This window comes from Poecile atricapillus, chromosome W (genome assembly GCF_030490865.1).
Source record: "Poecile atricapillus isolate bPoeAtr1 chromosome W, bPoeAtr1.hap1, whole genome shotgun sequence".
NCBI classification, from domain to species: domain Eukaryota; kingdom Metazoa; phylum Chordata; class Aves; order Passeriformes; family Paridae; genus Poecile; species Poecile atricapillus.
This window is the reverse complement of record NC_081288.1, coordinates 25,860,091-25,879,064: the sequence shown is the minus strand read 5'-3', so window position 1 is coordinate 25,879,064 and position 18,974 is coordinate 25,860,091. Positions and strand designations below refer to the sequence as shown.

General features: G+C 48.7%; 1 protein-coding gene across 5 annotated transcripts; it reads left to right on the top strand.

Moving 5' to 3' along the window:
• The first annotated feature begins 299 nt into the window (after window positions 1-299).
• On the top strand, window positions 300-18,192 carry LOC131592072 (transmembrane protease serine 6-like). 5 transcript variants are annotated; one of them, XM_058863340.1, is made up of 18 exons: window positions 300-405; window positions 2,535-2,689; window positions 2,845-2,987; window positions 3,167-3,234; window positions 4,452-4,636; window positions 7,443-7,484; window positions 8,316-8,520; window positions 8,843-8,979; window positions 9,189-9,301; window positions 9,774-9,883; window positions 10,942-11,087; window positions 12,013-12,111; window positions 14,052-14,165; window positions 14,468-14,584; window positions 15,287-15,455; window positions 15,849-16,120; window positions 16,803-16,939; window positions 17,627-18,192. In XM_058863340.1, exons 2-18 carry the CDS (start codon window positions 2,542-2,544, stop codon window positions 17,783-17,785), a joined length of 2,364 nt encoding a protein of 787 aa, XP_058719323.1. In that variant the 5' UTR covers window positions 300-405; window positions 2,535-2,541; the 3' UTR covers window positions 17,786-18,192. The 5 variants fall into 5 exon arrangements, with proteins under 5 accessions (XP_058719323.1, XP_058719325.1, XP_058719324.1 ...); XM_058863342.1 differs by having other exon boundaries at window positions 314-336; XM_058863341.1 differs by having other exon boundaries at window positions 323-424.
• The last annotated feature ends 782 nt before the right edge of the window (window positions 18,193-18,974 follow it).

Sequence of the window (18,974 nt, the reverse complement as noted above, 5' to 3'; positions counted from 1 at the left end):
ATGGCTTTGGTCTTCATGCAGTCCCAGACTAAACCTGGTCTAGTGGCAGAGATGAAAAATATCTATCCCTGCCCAGCTGCCAAAATGAGCCCAAGTGAGCCCTGGCCCAAATGAGCTCAACCCCAGGTGGATGTCACTGGCTGGAGCTCAGCCCTGGGTCAGGAGTCACCCATTTATTGACAGAATAACTCTGTTTACTCTGCTCTAGCTGTCTCTGCTTTCTGTGAAAAACAAAGGGGCACATACAGACGCGCAGGACTGTTAGCAGAAGGTCGTGTGGGAGAAGTAGCAGAGGAGCACCAGGGGCTGGAAGAAAAGCAGATGCTGCAGGGAGGTGTGAGTGGCGGTGCAGCAGAGTGTGGAGAGCCCAGTGTCAGGAGACTGGGCAGCGAGAAGCGCAAGAAGGCAAGAGGGGGTCTCTGAGGTTGACGCTGAGTGGCACTGTGCTTTGCTTTCATCTGCATGAACGCTCTGGTAACCAGACGGGCTCTCTACTGCTGTCTTCCCTCCTTCCAGCCATCTACCCCTGCCAGCCAGCATCTGCTCCATCCCTGTGCTGGGGAGCACACACCAATGGGACCAAGGGGTGGCTAAGAAATACAGCAGTTGCTCAGCAACTCCCTGTCCCCCAGGAGAACAGCGTAAGCGATCTGCACCAGTCTCCTGGACTGCTCTTCTCTGCACAGCTAGAGGTGCTCCTACCTTGACTTTTCTCTGGACTTCCCCTGCTCAGCCTGCAGATCTTCTCCTGCTTTAAGCCTCCAAACCCTCCATTTCAGAAAAGAAAAAAAGCCATTGTGCAGGGTGCGCTGACCCACTGCAGCAGGATGGTGCAGGACAAAGGCCAAGCTGAAGGGACATGGCACCAGGATATTGATCACTGAGGAGACCTTGAGCTGGGTAAATAGATGTCCTGCTTCCTGCCCCACTCCCTGCAGGTGTGAGTTGGGGTGTGGGCCAGGTCTCACAGGCAGCAGCAGGCTTTAGAGGTAGGTCTGCAAGCTCTGGGGGAAACCCCAGTGCCTGCCATCAAATCTACTAACAAAGAGGCTCTTCTGCTGTTTCCTGCCCTCTCTCCCCTGCCCATCCATCTGTGGCTGTGTGCTTATGCCTGCTGCTTCTGAAGGGATGCTATGGTAGCAGAGAAGTTCCCTTGCTCTCCTGGGCTACCCAACTTGGCTCCCTGGGGAGGAGATCCTTCCCAGGGGTTGCTGAGAAAGGTGCCCCAAAAGGAGCAAGGGAGGGCAGCCTGTGCTGGGCCTGTTTGTACTGCCTGCCTCTCTGCAAAGGTGTGTTAGAGCAAGTGGATGTGTGACTGCTTGTCCGAGTGTGGGTGTTCACCAGGCTGGCTTTAATGTTCTGGAGTGAGTTACCTGGTGCTTACGTTCTGCAAATGTAACGTTGCAAGGCAGCCTGGAGGGCTTGGGGCTCCATAGCTGGGGGGAGCAGGCTGAAAAGCCCACTCACCCTTATCAAGTGATGCTCAGTGGCATCCACACGGGCTAAAATGTGCATGAAGCCAGCCACCTCTTCCCTCAGCTGTAGCAAGTCCCTCCCATGCACTCCTCTCCCCATGTTCACATGCACCACTGGGAACAAAGATGACTCATGGACACACAGACAGGACCACAAGCGTTCCACAAGACCTCCGTGTTTTCCTGTGCAGATGCATTCACATGCCTTTGCTCTCCAACTGCAGAAACACAGAAAAACTTTCAGGACAGGCATGCACTACCATGGTGGCAGAGGAAAGGAGGAGGAAAGTTGGTGACAAACCAGCGTTAATGTGGCTCTCTTGAGTGACGGTATTTCTTACCCTCAGAGCGTGGGGCTGACAGAAGGGAAGCAGTCAGGAAAAGCAAAAGAAGCAGCTTTGGGGAAGACAAGGGGCAAAGGAAGACAGAACGTGTCTCCTGGCACAGGCAGGTGGTGGTGAAGGGCTGAACACTACTCAGGTGCTCTCTTCTCATTAGCTCAGCTATCGAGACAGTGCCAGCATTGGCTTTGCCTGGGAACACACGGCCTGGTGGGAATGGCAATGTTTGCTTACTTTTAGGGATCAAGATAAAAATGGCACAGCAGGCAAAGTGTAACTTCAGGTTCCCAGGCAGTGGCTGCTTTGTGCAACTTCTGCTCACATTTCAGGTCACTGATTTTCTTCTGCATTGATCTAGATCAATAAAATACCAGCTTTAAAACAATTCCCAGCCTGGGAGGACAACACTTTTGTATTCAGAGAAATCAATTTTTGTACTAATTTGCAGTTTTGACAGAAGCAAACCCAGGGAATGCCTTTGAAAACCAAGGGATTTCCAGGAGATGTAGACAAAACAGTGTCCTAGAAGCCTGTCTCCCACTAATTTAGCAGTTTTATCCACATTTGCTTTGAGCAAACCCTTTGATGATTTGCACAGCAATCTCTTGGGGCCATAGATCTTGGGAGAGAGGAAGACAGATTTGGTATAACACCTTCAGAGAAGGTGTAAAGGGAAACAGAAAAACCAACTTGACCCTGGCATGCTGTGTCACCATAGGAGCCTGATGGAGGCCGAGGAACAGGAGGAAGACTCCAGCTCCCTCTCAAATGACAAATCAGAGACTAACTCACGCCGCTGTCTCCGCTATGTGCCCCTTGGGATAGCCTTTCTTGTGCTGGCTGGAGCTGCTGCAGCAACCTGGTATTTCCTAGGTAAAAATTCACATGTTTTCCCCCCCAGCAGGAGGTGGGTAGACAAAGCAATGCCCAGCCCAAAGCACATTAGTGACTCTGGGTGGTCTTTAGACATTCATACACAGGGGTAACCCCCTCTTTCCTACAGGTTGCTAAGTGTCTTCTCTTGGCAGACTACAGACCATGGCACCTGGAGCCATCCATCCTGCAGTTTTACTGTGGCAGCCTCCAGGTCCTCAACCGCCAGTACTCCCCGGACCTTGGGCAGGTGGAGTCCAGAGCCTTCTGGGTGGAGTCAGCTAAGCTCCAGAACATGGTGAGGGCAGTTCCATGAACAGAGCCAGCCCTGAGGCTGCTCAGGGAGTAGAATGAGGAAGGGGTCAGACACCCCCATGCAAGGGCAGGCTTGGTGGCCCTGCGCAGCAAGAGGGATGAAAGATCAGATCAGCCACCACAACATTGCACTGTAATCATCAGACAATGTTCTCGTTGCAGCTGAAGGAACTGATTCGTGCCACAGAGCTGGGTCGGTACTACAACTCGAGCACGGTGTATGCCTTTGGGTGAGTAGCACCTGCAGCATATTTGCTTGCTCCTGTGTAAAGTTTCCAGTAAATTGTACTCTGGTTTCACTGAAATCTGCCCATGACAAACTTCTGCAGTCCCTGCCATGACCTCCAGACTAGGCTGGACAGTCCAGATTCAGAATGGTTCCAGCATAACAGAGCTGGGGATATTTTGATGTTTCTGTTGATCCCAGGTCATGATGAAAAGCCAAAACTGAGAAATTTTTCAGAGGGGCAAAAGTTCAAGAGAGTAAAAAAAAAAAAAAATCATTGGGAAGAGATAAAAAAAAATTGTCTTGGCATTGTCAGTAGAAACTAAGCAGCTGGAAATAAATTTTTCTAATTCAAGAAAGCAATTTTATGGCCTGACTCTAGGCACCAGAAGGGAGAGGCCAGAATGCACCATGGAAAAATTATTCCCGCCAAGAAGCCTGGACCACCTGGGAACAGGATAACAGTGGAATGGGACAGATGTGGGACTACAGCTTTGCAGGTCTTAACAGTAGAACAGGATAGCAGAAATAATTTCCATACTGATGGTCATTTGCTTCTGATTTTTTTTCCTATGGAAAACCACACCCCAAATTTGTCCTTCATCTAAGGAACATTCCAACTTGGATGTAACTCCATTTTCAATGGGGGAAAGAAATGTTTCTCTTGCACATCTTCCTCTAGCCTTTTACTGAACAATGATATATTTCAGCATCTCCTTGCCCTCTCCCAGCCAGTTTTCTCTAGCAGATGGTTGAACAGAACTTTCCCAGGCACAGCCTCCTGCAGCTTTAATGGGTTGTGGTAAGGTACCTGGTCATAAATCATCCACTTGTCACCACTGGGAGATGAGACTGGGCTTCTCTTTTCAACCCCTGGTCAGTAGTACCCAAAGGTCATTTCTACTTGAAATGAGACTACTCATTAGACTAGTCTTGATTAATTATCACATTAATTTGAGCTCATATGGTCATCACTAGAGCAGATGGCATGGAAAGGCTTCTTCCCACAAAGCACGGAGCACTGACTCACACCATGGCTATTGCAACTCTCCTGCCTCACTCAGAGAGGTTCCTCTGGGTCACAGCAGCAGAGCTGGAAAATCTACACCGATATGTCTGATTCGTGGAAAAATAGTGGGGAGGGTAATTCTCCAAGGTTTGTCTCTCCAGCAATTCTGGAGATGAAGAGCAAGAATATTTTACATGCTATTTCTCTGTTAGGGAGGGAGCTCTGACCTTCTTCTTCTGGTTCACCCTGCAAATCCCTGAGAGTCAGCAGAAGGAGGCAACTGCTGAGAGGGTAAACACAGTGCTCCACCAAGAGCTCTCCACCAGCTTCAACAGCTCAGGCAGCCTGTCCTACCAGACAGAGTACAGGATCAACCCCGACTCTCTGGTTCTCCTGGGTAAGTACCAGCTGCTCAGCTGTGGCCCAAGTAGTCAGAAATGCTCCATGATGTAGAAGGTTAGAAAAAAAGGCCAGGAGTCTATTGAAGGAGACAGAGGAAACCTGAAGAGGATGAGGAAAATAGTAAGGATCAGGAGATACAATTATACAGATTTTTTCCCTGATAGAGAAGAACTGAAGTTTGATTTAAAAAAAAATTTAAAAATCCTTCCTTTGAAGGATTAAAATTATTGGAGATATACCTGACCACAATCAGATAAGTGATTCTTTTTTCACCCATCTGCTTTGGCTTCTGTAGAGCAAGATCTTAGACATGACTTAGATCAGCTCAGCTTGAAAATACCAAGCACTTAGGTTTCCTACTTTCCTTTGGGAGATTATTCCAGACTATTTGATAGAGAGAAAAAAAGCAACATATCTGAGTCACCACTAAGTCTTCCTCTGAGACAAAGCATCATTGTCACTTCAGTTCCTGACATGATTTTAAGGATTATTTATTGTTGCTCACAGTGAAGGTCACAGCCTGTTTAAAAAGCCACCCATACAAAACTGCTCTAAAGTAGGTGTTAGGTAAGGGACTAGGGACATATATATAGTCAGTGCATACAGGTCCAGTGGAATTTATGTTCAATCCTTGTAATGAGGCTTAACTTGTCAGCCTAGTCTGATCCCCCTTACAGAGTCCCAAATCTCACAGGTGTTAAAATACACTCTGTTTCTTCTCTCCTCTTGGGACTCCTATTTCCAAGTTTCTTTTTCCCATGAGATGTTACATCTCCAAGTTGTTTGCTTTTTCTTTTTCCTTAGGCATGCTATCTTGCATTATTCTAAGATGAAACTTCTTTAATTATATCCTACCCATACTTTCTTTAACTTTTACCCCCACATCCCAGTTGTTTTGTGGGTCATTTTTTGATGCCTGTAAAGAAAATTCAATTTCCTCTAAATTATTTTCACTCCCTCATCCAGACCATAATTGTAAGGTCTTAGTCAGAAGCTGTATTAGCATCTCATCAAGACATCTCCTCCCACAGTTACCATTAGTTCCTTACTTTTACTTATGATTTGCTTCCAGCATGCCAGACCCTACGCTCAGCCAATTTAAATGAACTTTGTTAAGAAAGATATCACAAGGAAATGTGCTAAATCCTTCCAAGTCCGCCCATCTAGCATTTTCCTTTTATTTGTTCACTTCATAATGCAACTCATAAACAAATAAAAATGATGGTGCCATAATTTTAGCTGTTCCCAGTTCCCTCTTATTTGCTTTGCATCTGTTTCACTGTTCTATTCATTTCAGCAGACCACACTTCTTTCTATTTTGGGCTTAAAACACCAGTTGTAGTTTATCCAGATCCTTCTGCTTTCCCTAGGTCTTTTCCTCTCCAGTCAGAAGTACAGTCTGATAACTGAGACAAAAGCCAGAAATTACTTATACTGCTGAGCCAGGGTGACCGCCAGCCAGTGACTTAACCTCTGGTTTCATTTGCCCCGTACAGAGTGGAAAAACAGCCAGCTAATAGCAGGTTATTAGCACTTCATTGCTTCCTCACAGACTCTTGCTGGCCTGCTCAGCTCTAAATTTCACTCTGCCTTGAGACACAGAGCTGCAAGCCATTGCCTAGTGCAGGAACCTCTCCAACATCTCCAGTGCTTTATTTGTACTAACAGCCACACTCACCCCAGTACACTGGCTTCCCCCTTCCCCAAAAATCTTTCAGGACTTCCTGTTCCCTACAGGAACTCTGTTTTATTACCTTCAGATAAAAGAGTACTTACTACCAGCTCTGTACAGACTACTCTCTATAGCACATGAGCGTGCCTAGGAGCCTGCCTCATGCCTGCAGGATACTATTTTCCACAACAACTGTGTTTGCTATGACAAAACCACTCATCTGTCCCCACAGATTTGCTTAGAAGCTACAGAAGACCAAAGCCCTGACCTAGGCAAGCCCCCAACAACAACCCTCACTCCCAGCTGACCTCACAGTGCCTTTTATTTTGGCAATTATTCCCAGTAGCACCTGATCTCTGGCTGGTTCTGATTCAGCTGGGAGGCTGGAGAAAAGCCCAGCTCTCTTAAAGTGTTATCCACCCTGTGACTGTTTTGCACAAATCTGTAGCCCCTGCTGGTTGCTTTCTCTGCAGCTCCCTCCTCTAAAGGTGGACTCTGTAAGGACGTTGAGTAGCTCATCACAGAGTGGTCATCAAGAGACAACCCCTTCTCCACCCTCAGTGACTCCCATATTTTTGATTGGACATTTTTTGTGGTGGGACAGCAGATGACGAAGGCTCTGGGAAGTGGGGTTGTGCCCTGAGATGAGGCTGGCAGAGGAGGGAGATGACTGCCTGAAGCAATGCCCAGCCCTCCTGGGAAGGGGAAGAGGTCCCAGAACAGCAGACCAAAATGGGCAAGGAAAAAAGGCAGAGAAGTCCCTGATGGGCTGGAAAGCAAGAATTAGGACTGTTGGATTTGGGTCAGGGGCAGACAAATATCCCAGAGAGATGGGTTGGGGAAGGCATGACTGAAACAGGTCCCTGAGAGCAGACAGAGAGGTACCTGAAGGATGCCCCACGCTGATGTTTTGAGCTAGTTACATAAGTGTCCTGGAGTCCATTCAAAAGTTTTCTCCCAAATTTACTATTTTAAACTACACATTTTTTTACAAATATTTACAAATTTAAACTAAGTCAATAAGGAAGGAAAGGAGTCCTCACCTACCGTGCTAGGTTATCAGATTATCTTTTTTTATCCAGTTTATATTTTTGTTTATCTTCTTTTATATATATTTTCTTTCTAACAGAATCCAGTGTGAAAGACATAGTAGTGCTGAAATCCACTCTGGGTAGGCTACCTTCTCCTTTCCTTTTGAGTTCATGACTTTATGGGAGGAATTTTCACAGGGGACAGAAAATTTGTTGGCCTCCTGGAGCTGTAAATCCTGGGAAGGGGAGAGTAGGAGCAAGGGAGCACCAGTGCTGCTGCTTGGTCAGATCCAAACTACATGACAACTATGTACTGGATGGCTCTAGGCAGAGATGTCAGCTGCCAGGGGCAATGCAGCCACATTAGACTTGTCCTGGTCCTAATGAGAACTGTGAAATAGCTGGGTGTACTGGTACCAGTGCAGATGCAATGCTGCTGAGTGGGGTGGGGGTTTCCTGCATGGCTCTGCAGTGGATGTGGCTCATTTAGGAGTCCGTTGTCTTGGCAATGTTTGAAGATGCTTTTACTGATTTCAGGCAGTGTTGTAAGTTCTCTGTCTGGCAGCTTGCATTAGATGTGCTATTAGAAGCTCATCTTTAAAGTGATATTTACTCAAAAATCCTGGTGTGAAAGTCTTCTGAAACCTGGAATTCAGATGAGGGAGATCTAAAGCCAGGAAGAGTATGGGGCTGAGAGGAGAAAGAGGTGAAAAAGTAAATAAAGCCAGTGGAAGATAACTGTGCTGTGCTGATATTTAAAGCCTGAGGTAGTATTAGGTTAACCAAGTAAGAGGGGACAGTTCTTAGAGAAACTGGGGCAATGGTACAAAAGGATCAGTGCCACCACAACGTACGTAAAAGTAAACCGAGATCACTGGGATGAGTCAACCTTACCCTAAAAAAGGGCTTACACTGATGTACCAAGTGACAATCCCATATCTTAATTTCTCTTACAACCACGTCTATTTCAGGTTGCTACAGGTACAGCTATGTCCAGGACGATGACATCCTTAGGCTGGAGGGCCCTGACTACCTGGCCTCCAGTTGTCTTTGGCACCTCCATGGCCTCAAGGGCTACATGATCAAGCTACGCCTGGAGTGGACTCTGCCTGACTGCAGGGACCGCCTGGCAATGTACGACGCAGCCGGGCCCCTGGAGAAACACCTCATCACCTCGTAGGTAGCTCCTGAGCAGGGAGGACACGGTGGGGAAGACAGGCAGGATGGCACAACACGCCACAGCAGGGGAAGGTGTCAGATGACACCAGAGGAGGTTCTCCTTGATGTACAACCTGCCTGCATCAGCTGAAGTCACTGATGTGGGATATCTCGCACTACTGTGCTGCAGGAGCTGTCGCTCTTGGCCCTTTGTTTGGTTCAGTTAGTGCCTTACAACTGCTGTGTGTGCATCACACAGATATCCATTGTCTTTCTCATTCTCCTCTTTCATTTGTTTGTTGCTTGCCTCACTCCTATACTTTCATCTCTTTCCCCTGAGGATCTATGGCTGCAGCCGGCAGGAGCCCATTGTGGAAATCCTTTCATCTGGCCCTGTCATGTCCATTGTGTGGAAGAAAGCCATGTACAGCTACTATGACCCCTTCATCCTCTCAGCCCAGGCAGTGCCCCTCGAAGGTGAGGAAGGCTGGAGGAGAGTGGCTATAGTTACAGGGAGAAGACGGGTTTTCTCCTACAGCATCACAGCTCCTAGAGATCCTGCATCCCTGTTAGGGGCAGAATTCATTCTGAATTGCAAGGGTGGCCAGTAAAAGGCAGGTTACATGGCCTCCCCGGGCTGAGGCTGAGCTGACAGAGAGCAGGGCTTTGAACATCTGTATTTACAGCTTGTGAGGTGAACATAACTCTGCGGGAGAGCCTGGAGCTGCAGGGGAAGATCAGCACGCCACACTACCCCAGCTACTACTCGCCCAACACGCAGTGCACCTGGCACATGATGGTAAGAGCCAGCTCCCACAAGAGCATTCACCCTGTCCCCAAAATGCAGGCAGCACTCCGCACATTGCAGGGGGTACAGCCAGGGCTCTCAGTCAGATCACCATGAGATGCAAGGGTGACAGCCTGCCCAGCCTCCACATCAGGTGTGTTTCTGAGGGGGAAGAACTCTAATATTGCATACCAGCACAGAGATGCCGTAGCTGAGGAGGAATCTGAAATCTGATCTCCAGAGGAGTTCTTCAAAACAGAACCAGATTTATAGGAATTGATAAGAACTGCCAGGCTTTGACACCAGCAGCAGAGCCACACAGGGCTGTGGCATGGCTCCAGTTTAGAGGGTGCTTCTTTCTGACCTGCAATGTGGCCGAACATGTCTGGCCTTCACATTTGCTCTGCTCATTTCTGATCTATAGAGTGTGCTGTAACACTCCTAGGAGCCATCTGCCCTCTACTCCGCATCCCCTTGTCTGCAGGTCCCATCCCTCGACTATGGGGTCACCCTCTGGTTCGATGCCTACGCACTCAGCAGACAGAAGCACGACCTGCCCTGTACCCAAGGCCAATGGATAATTCAGAACAGAAGGTGTGTGGTGGGGTCCTGGTTTCTGTCTCTCACTTCCCACCTGGGATAAAACTGGGATTAAACCTCTGCAGGCCTCTGCTCACTTCAGCCACCATATGTGAGGAAGAAGAGCCATACTCTGTGGCCACTCTTTGTGCTGGTGTCTCCTGCTTTTCTGCTCATCTTGTTCTCTTTCTCCCCAGTGAACACATTTCTCACAGATTTGCTTTGAGCTACCAACCTGCTTTCTCTCTCTTGCTGTTTGCATCAGGCTTCTTAGTTTTCTCCTGTGTGTGTAACCTTGGTGTCCTCCCACGTCTCCAGTGTTTGCAAATCTGCCTGTCACCACCTCTGCAATATTATCTCTGTGTGCCATTGCCTTGAATCCACCTCCGTACAGATCTTCCCCTTAGCTCCATATCCTCCTGCTTTGACTGCAGCCACTTTCCCAGCAGGACTTCCCAGAATTAGCACCTGTATGTTGCTGGGGCTACTTCTCACCACTGCCTCAGTGTGAAGGATGGAGACCTGTTGTACTCCCATCTCCTCAGAACAGGCTCTGAGATAGTTGGACCTACAGCTTTTGCTTTTCCTCTCACTTAGTGCAAAATTGCCTGTTTCCCTCCAAAACCTCCCCCAACCCACCTCATTAGTGCCTTCTCCATGATTCCTGTAGAGGTAACTTGTCTTCCTACGAAGGATCTGATCCAGACATTATGTTACCCTGGCTTTGGATTTCCACTTTTTCTCTCCCTGCCTTCCTCTCTTAAACTGTCAGTGCCACAATTTCTACAACATGGCTTCTTCGGGAAGATGATGAAGGAGAATCTTCTTTCACTGTAAGAACTGAACTGCATTGCACGGCCTGATCTCAGTGCTGGCCAGAAAGTGGGAAATGTCCAAAGATAGGAGGGTCCCTCTGGACTCTGTATCTCATGCATACTGAAGGCATTTTGTATTCCTGATTTGCCTGCAGCACCCCATTTGTGTGACCCCTTTCCCACCCCAGCCCCACTGAGCCCCCTTGCCCTGTCTCCTGCCTCCCTGTCCAATCCACCTCACCTGTGTTTGCCCCTCAGGTTGTGTGGCCTGCGGACCCTACAAGCCTACGCTGAGAGGATCCCAGTCACATCTTCTGCTGACATCACCATCACCTTCACCTCGCAGATCTCCTTAACCGGTCCTGGTGTACAGGCAGCTTACAGCCTGTACAAGCAATCTGACCGTAAGCTCAAGTTCTTCCCTGCTCCTTAGTGGGGGGACCAGCAGCCCCTCTGCACTTGGCTTGTGCTGGGAGAAACACAAGGCATGGCCTGGGAGCCCTAGCTGCCATTCACCCTTCAGGAAGATTCTCGCAAATCAGTGATGCACCAGTGATGCCCCTAAAAGAGGAGGCAATTATGTGCAAAGCTGCTCCTGCACATCTGGCCCTGCCTCTTGTGGCCAGAGCCTCCATGCAACAAAACCCAAGGGCATAAAATTGCCTAAAACCTTACCCTCATGGCAGCATCACAAACTGGCCTTGGGAATTCAATGAGAAAGCACCTTGGCTTGATGCAACACTTGTTTTGATTACAAGATCTCTTAGAGAGAGCTGTTTCCTGCTCACCTTGGAATCCGTGCAAACAAGAGATAAATAAAACTGCACACAAATACACACATATGCAAATGCCGCCCACAGTCTGTCTTTCCAAGGTTTCACTGTCTCCCTCCTAAAGGGTTCCAGTAATGCACGCCAGTCCCTGAATATGTGCACTTGTCAACGTGTCTAACAAAAACCCCTTCAAGGTCCTACGTAAGTTTTGGCAACAACTCCAAAGAGCCTGTTTCAGCTTTCCCATGGTGTTCAGGAAACATGAAACAGCAGTGATCCCGATGTATGGAGTGCCAGATAGGTGTTGTCCTGGATAATGCCCCTTGGTACAATGCAGGGAAAGCCTCTTTCCCCGGTGCATAGCCTGGCTCCATATACCTGTGTTAAGAGCAGAAGACATAGCAGATTTTGGGGGGTGCAGTGGGTGCTGCCAGCACACTGCAGCAGAGCTCATGTGGTCAGGAGAGTGTGCAGTTCCACCTTTTCAAGCCATGGTGCTCTGCTGCCCGGAGGTTTCCAGTCATTTGGGACTAATTACTCTCTTTTGGTTTCACAGCCTGTCCTGGGGAGTTTCTGTGTTTGGTGAACGGTTTGTGTGTCCCAGCCTGTGACGGGATCAAAGATTGCCCCAATGGGCTGGATGAGAGAAACTGTGGTGAGTGATTTCTTCTCCCCACTGGTCCCTGGTCTCAGCAAGACATAGGCCCTCACTCCTCTGAAGGCAGGGAGAGATGGAGAGGACTTGGTTGGCCAAGGCACAGCCTTGTTCCTCAACTTCAGAAGCTTAAACCTCTGTGTCTTTTGAAGTCTCATCCCACTGCTGTAGGGCTTCAGCCTGCTCTGGAAAGAGCAGTAATGTTTCTGGCACCTGTCACAGCACAGCCTTCCTGGGACAGTCCCCTAGTAGCTAAAAGCACCAAGAGTTCCAGGCAGCCTGAAAGAAACCCCCTACCAAGCTGGCCCCACCTTGCCCTGTTTTCCTCCCACCCAGGGTCTGCAACCAGCCTCAGCCCTGGCCTACAGCCCTCTCTGCTGTAACACCACTCGGCATCCCCCTCCCTGCTCTCACTTCCCCAAGCCCACCCGCTGCCCTTCTCTCTCCTCTTCCCCCCAGGCCATTTGTACACTTCATCTGTACAGATCCTCACTCATGCATTTTGCCCCAGTTTGGGAGCATCAAAGTCCATGGTCAGCCTCAATCGGTTCTTCATGCCAAAAGCAGTTAGTGCTGATGCAGGCTCCACCCTTACCATCTCAGAACCCCTGCAGAGCCCCATTCTCATAGGAACAACAATTCAGGATTAGACATGACACCTAATTCATCTATCCTCTCATCTCTGGTGTGATTTGGGTCTCATCATATTGCTGCCACCACTAACTTTTCATTAGTTGTTTCCTACAGATGTTTTTTTAACACGTAAAGAGCCCTGAACCACTAGAGAGAGTGGCCAATTTTGAAAGATTCAGAGGAAGGTATAGGAAAAGTCTAAAGTCAAAGAAAGGAGGAATCTTTCTATGGAAAATTCAGTGCTAGAAATGTGAGAGCTCACATAAGACTGCCCAAGTTGGGTTTTGCTTTGTCTGTAGTGTTGCTGACAATGTCCTCTGTCCCATCATCCAGCTGTCTTACATCAGGGTTTGCATGCTTCCCTCCTGTAGACATGGACACATTTGAATCCTTATGAATATCTAATCCTTTCTTGAATCCCTGCATCTCCTTGGCCCCAGGGGTATCATGTCATTCAGTTCCACAGGCTGATACAGACCAAGACTGACAGAAAACCCCAAGCTTTCTCAGTGTTTTCCAACATTGCTTTACATTTGAAAAACAAGAGAAACATTATTATTTCCTTTCTTTCTTATACCCTTGCCACTTGTGTATCTCTGATTATTGTTGGTATGGAACAATCCCTGTCTTTAAAATCAAAGTTCAAGTTGCCTCAGACCTTCATGTGCCTTTAGTCATCTAGAAGTTTCTAGATGCTATTAATGGAGAAATTATAGTCACTGCAGTAGGAAAATGGTACACACAAACACAACAAGTTCCTGATATGAAAATCTGTGAACAGAAGTCAAACTCTTTGGTGGACAGGCAGCTTAGACCCATCTCCATCCTCCAGTGTCCACCAGAACTCATGGATATTGCAGAATCCTTTGTTGTTCAGACTCAGCAGCAAGGGGAAGTGCTGGTCTCTACGAAACAGTGACCCATGAGCTGGGGTTACATCAAGGCAGGCGGAACAGTGACCTCACCAGACAGAATGCAGTCCTACAAAACCCTAACAAGGCAAGCAGACCAGGACTGGTGGTGGTAAGTGAGGAGTCTTGGACCTCACAGCAAGTACATAGTGCTGAGGCGGGTCTGAGGAGGCCAAGACAAGAAAAGTTAAGTCAGCAACAGCAAAGTGTAAGACAGGGTGCAGGCACACCTACAATGCAGGTGAGGAAAAAGCTGAACAGCTGCACTATACCAGAGTTGGTCTTAAGCACAGTCTATGAGGTGGGGGAAGAGGCTGTAGAGACTGCAGGACGTATGACCCTGTCCTCACACCTTGTCTTGCATGCCTGATTCCCATGAGCTTCCCTCCTGAGCAGTGTGCCCTGCAAAGTTCCAGTGCCATGAGGACAGCACTTGCATCGAGTTCAGCAGGGTCTGCAACCAGAAGCTGGACTGTGTCAACGGGAGTGATGAAGAACACTGCAGTGGAGGTAGGGAGGAGACAGTGCTGGGATGACAAATGCCCACCCATGTGCTTGAACCAAGGCTGTCTGTTGAGTGCTTTCCACGTGTGACATACGGGCACCATCTGGGAGCTGACTTGCCCAGCCTCCTCACAATGTTTGTGAGTTGTTTGTTTGTTCAGGAAATTCCCTGTCATCATGGAATGATAAGGGGAACTTATGGAGTTCCCCTAAGCTCTCTGCTGCCCTTTCTCCTCATTTAAAGGGCTTCCAGCTGTATCTACAACCAGCTGCCCTCCCTCAGCTTTGGCTTTCCTTCCTTTTTGCAGGGGTCCCCTGCGGTCCTTTCACCTACCGCTGTGAAGATGGGACCTGTGTGAAGAAACCCAACCCCCTGTGTGACACCACTGCAGACTGCAAGGACCTGTCTGATGAGAATCACTGTGGTGAGGAAACAATCAGCCACACATCAGCCAGGCAGGTTCAGGATGACACGTAGCTGCAAGTTGCCCCGTTTTCTCCCACCAACCAGAATAAGCACCCACCCTCCCTTGTTCCACCACCTTCTCCCCACCTCAGTCCCACAGTACCAGTGGCCCTGCTCCATCCTGCAGTGGCAGGGACAGCAACAACTAGCCAGCTCTGTGCTGAGTGTGAGCAGGCACTTGCTCTTTGGACAGCTGCTCCCTGCCTCCTTCAGGCAGAGGCATCAGGCCAGACAGACATGTCTCACAGGCCAGGTTCAACCCACAGGCTGCCTGTTTGACCACTCTGTCAGCTTATGTGCCTTTGCACAAGGCTCCAGCCAGGAAAATCACCCATGTCTGCATGGCCACTGGCAGGGAGAGAGTTTATGTTTTGATTTCCCTACTTGTTTTTTTTTTTTTCTGGAGCCTCAGTAGGTACTGAAAGTCACAGCAGTTAGCACAGTCAGCATGTTGCCCCAAAAGCATCCCCAAGCTGCAGCTGAAGGTGAGGAATGCTGAGAGGGAGTGCTCACTAGACCTGTCCTGGGCAGTACATAAAGCCTAGGTAAGACAAGAAATTAGAGGTCTAACTCTTCAGTCAACTAAGGAGGAAAGGAAGGGCAGGCACGGTCTATCATGTTCCCTTTCTTCCCTGAAGTACCTGCTGTGTCTCCTCCTCAGACTGTGGAATGCAAGCCCCTCTCAGCAGGATTGTGGGTGGTATGAATTCTGTGGAAGGGGAATGGCCATGGCAGGCCAGCCTGCAAGTTCGGGGCCGCCACATTTGTGGGGGAACACTCATTGCTGACCGCTGGGTGGTCTCAGCTGCGCACTGCTTCCAGGATGAGAGGTAAATGGAGAGGGGAGGTGCTGGATAGAAAGATTAGCATTGATTTCCATGTCATCCATGACTGGAGGCTTCTCTGACTGATGAAAATGTCATGGGGCAGCTGCACCCCTCCTCTGGCACCTCAGCCGTGTTTGGAACTGAAGAAAGGAGTATGGATACATGCAGTATTATCTGGGGGTTTGTGCAGGGGAAAAGGGGCAATCCTGGGATTCACAGAGCAGCTTTGAGGAGGCAATGATAGCAGAAGATGCTGCACAGCTCCACCTTTGTTTTGGCTCCGTGTTGTCCCCACACTGTCAGAACGATTGGGATGTCAGCATGTGCTAGGATGGGTGTAGCATTGCCGGCAAGGCATGCCCTTTGGGTCCCATGCTCCTCTGCTGCATCCTACAGGCTGGCCTCCCCCTCCATCTGGACCGTGTACTTGGGCAAATACTTGCAAAATGCCACCGGCCATACAGAGGTGTCCTTCAAGGTTATCCATCTCTTCCTCCACCCTTATTACGAGGAGGACAGCCATGATTATGATGTGGCCCTGCTCCAGCTGGATCATCCGGTGATCATCTCGCCCTTAATCCAGCCCATCTGCTTGCCTGCTCCTTCTCACATCTTTGAGCCCGGCCTTCATTGCTGGATCACTGGCTGGGGAGCCCTGAAGGAAGGTGGTAGGTTCAAGGTCTCTTGGTAGCCTACTGCAGCAGTGCTGAGGCAGAAACACAGAGTCAGATGTGTCATAGGCAGAACAGACTTCTATTCATGCCAATTCCATCCATTCTCCTTCACTCCTTCTGATTTTGGGTAATAGGTTGACCAAAGTTACTTGTCAAGTGCCCTGAAACCTCATGTGGAGAGGCAGGCATGGCAGTGTGGTTATCTGTATCGGGACAGCGTGTGTTTCTTCATCCAAAGACTAGAACAGCCCTTCAGGTCAGCTTAGTGCCTTCACCCACTCACAGACTTGTTCAAGCTGCTTCCTAATTGGAAACATTCAGCAGACTATACAGAACTGGACACTCCTGGTTTGTACTCTTAGACACAAGAGCTTAACATCTATTTCAGTGAGAAACAAACCCAAAACTCTGACAACCCAGAGGTTTTCCCAGAGCAGAATACTCCTTGTCCCAAAAGCTGAAGTGCCCACAACATATCCCTGTAGGGAAAGGAATGAAGGCGAATTTTATGCCTTCCAAGCAGAAAAAGTGCTCTGATGAAAGTCAGAGACTGTAATGCCAGTGGAGAGCAGAACAGAAATTCCAATGGCAGGTTTCAGCATGCAGTGAGGTAGGCATGGGGTAGGGGAAGTTCCACCATAGCTCACCTGTGCTCTTTTGGTGCTCTGCTTTTCAGGGCACATCAGCAATGTTCTGCAGAAGGTGGACGTGCAGCTCATCCAGCAGAACATCTGCAGCGAGGCTTATCACTACATGATTACACCCAGGATGCTGTGTGCTGGGTACTACCAGGGAAAGAAGGATGCCTGCCAGGTGAAAGAGGAGTTGTGGGATCAGGGTTGACTACCAGAGGTGGAATGTATCCCAAGTCTCACAAATGCAACCCACAGCCTGAAATGAGGGGGGAAAGACCATATAAGGTCACTTTCCCAACACTTCCTCTAAGTGGCCAACAGCTCTAATGACCACTTCTTCCCAGCATCCTTGCCTTAGACAGGATCCAAATACAGTTAAATTATCCTTTTCTCATTTCAGCCCATTGTCCACTCTACCTCCCACTTTCAAGTCAGGTGACTACATCAGTCTCTTACACCCTCAGCCTCTTTAGCACCTGTCATACGCAGTAACCTGTCTCTTCTTCCACTGCTATCAATCTCAAGGAATTCCTCTCTGCCATCCCTCATGGGAACCATTGGAATTATTAAATTCCAGCAAGCTTCCTTGCTTGCCACATATTTGAAAATGCCATATGGACCAGGAGGAATCAGTAGAGTAATCAGCTTTTTGGGACCTGGCTGAGGGGGAGGAATTTGCATGATGAAGAAATAACTGAGTCAGATGTTTGCACTGGAGACTGTTTTTGACATCTGCCTAAGGTACAAGGAATGTTGCAGATGTCCCAGGCATGAGCTGAGGGGATCCAGGAGTCTGTATACAGAGGCTCAAAGCAACAGAAGCTGGTGGACCACCATTACTTTATTTTACTTTTATTTTTTCTAGGGTGATTCTGGAGGTCCACTGGCCTGCAAAGAACACAGTGGCAGATGGTTTCTGGCTGGTCTGGTCAGCTGGGGAATGGGATGTGCACGTGCAAATCACTATGGAGTATACACCAGGATCACTCAAGTGCTGGGCTGGATGAACCAAACCATGAGCTGAGAAAAGTGCATCTCTCTATCTCTGTACATCATCTGATGTATCCCCATCACACCTACACTCACATGGTACTCATTCCTGATCTTGCTCACTTGCCTCTCAGAGAGAGTGTGGGATGTTGTCAGACCCAGGATGCTCTTCTGAACAGGGTAAAAAAGGCTGCTGCAGGGATTGTAGAGAAAAGCAGACAGACCCTCTTCCCCATTAGTGCTTCCCAGGGAGCATCCCAAGGGGTTTTTTGGCCATCCATCCAAAAGCGGGGAGAAGAGAGGCAGGTGAGGGAGTTGGGGGGCAATGACATGAAACACAGCAATAGTCCCAAGCTGATGGTTTCTGAGAAGAGGAATAAGGGGAGTTGAACTTTCCATGAACCATGTGATTCAGCCACAGTCTTATGCTGGAACATTTGCTGAAAGAAAATGTGACTGATGTAGTTAGAGATTCCAGTAACTGTGAAATCAATCTGCCTCCCTCTTCCTTCCTGCTGCTTATCCTTCATCCCCCTTCCCCTCCCATCACTCCTCCTCTTCCATCTCCCTAATTGCTTCTTTTCTTAGCTGGCGTGTGCTGTTCAGTGTGCTGTTCAGCTCAGCCAGGCAACTCTTCACGTCTCACTGACTCCCAGGCATGAGTCCAGCATCGCACCCCCAAGCACGTGTCCTGCCTCCCTGCTGGAGCAGCACCCAGCCTCCACTGCTGCACTTCCCCCAGTAAAAATGCTGGAGCAGACTCCCATCCCCTTCCCTCAGCCCTTCTAAATACCTGTAACATCAGGGTGTCTCAAGCTCTTCCATCTCCTATCTCTATCAAGTAATCCAGGAGGTGAAGGAGAAGGCTTCAGGGCACAGGGCTTAAACTGCAACTGCTGTGGTTTGGTTTTTTAACTAAAGATATACAGTGTGTATGTGTGTGTGTGTGTGTGTGTGTGTGTGTGTGTGTTTGTGTGTGTAGTAATGGGCACTCTCTGGAATCAGAAATAAAATTAATTTGAGGATTTTTTTGGCTCTTGTTTGCCTCACCCTGCTAAAAACTATCTTGAGGTTTTTATGTTTTTGACCAAACTCCAGTCCTGACACTGGCAAATGGCAAGAGTTTCCACAACCCTGCCCACTCCCCCCCCCCCCCCCCCCAGATGTCCCTGGAGTCAACACATTCACTAGACAGGTGGTCCTCACTAATTGTTATGATTTAG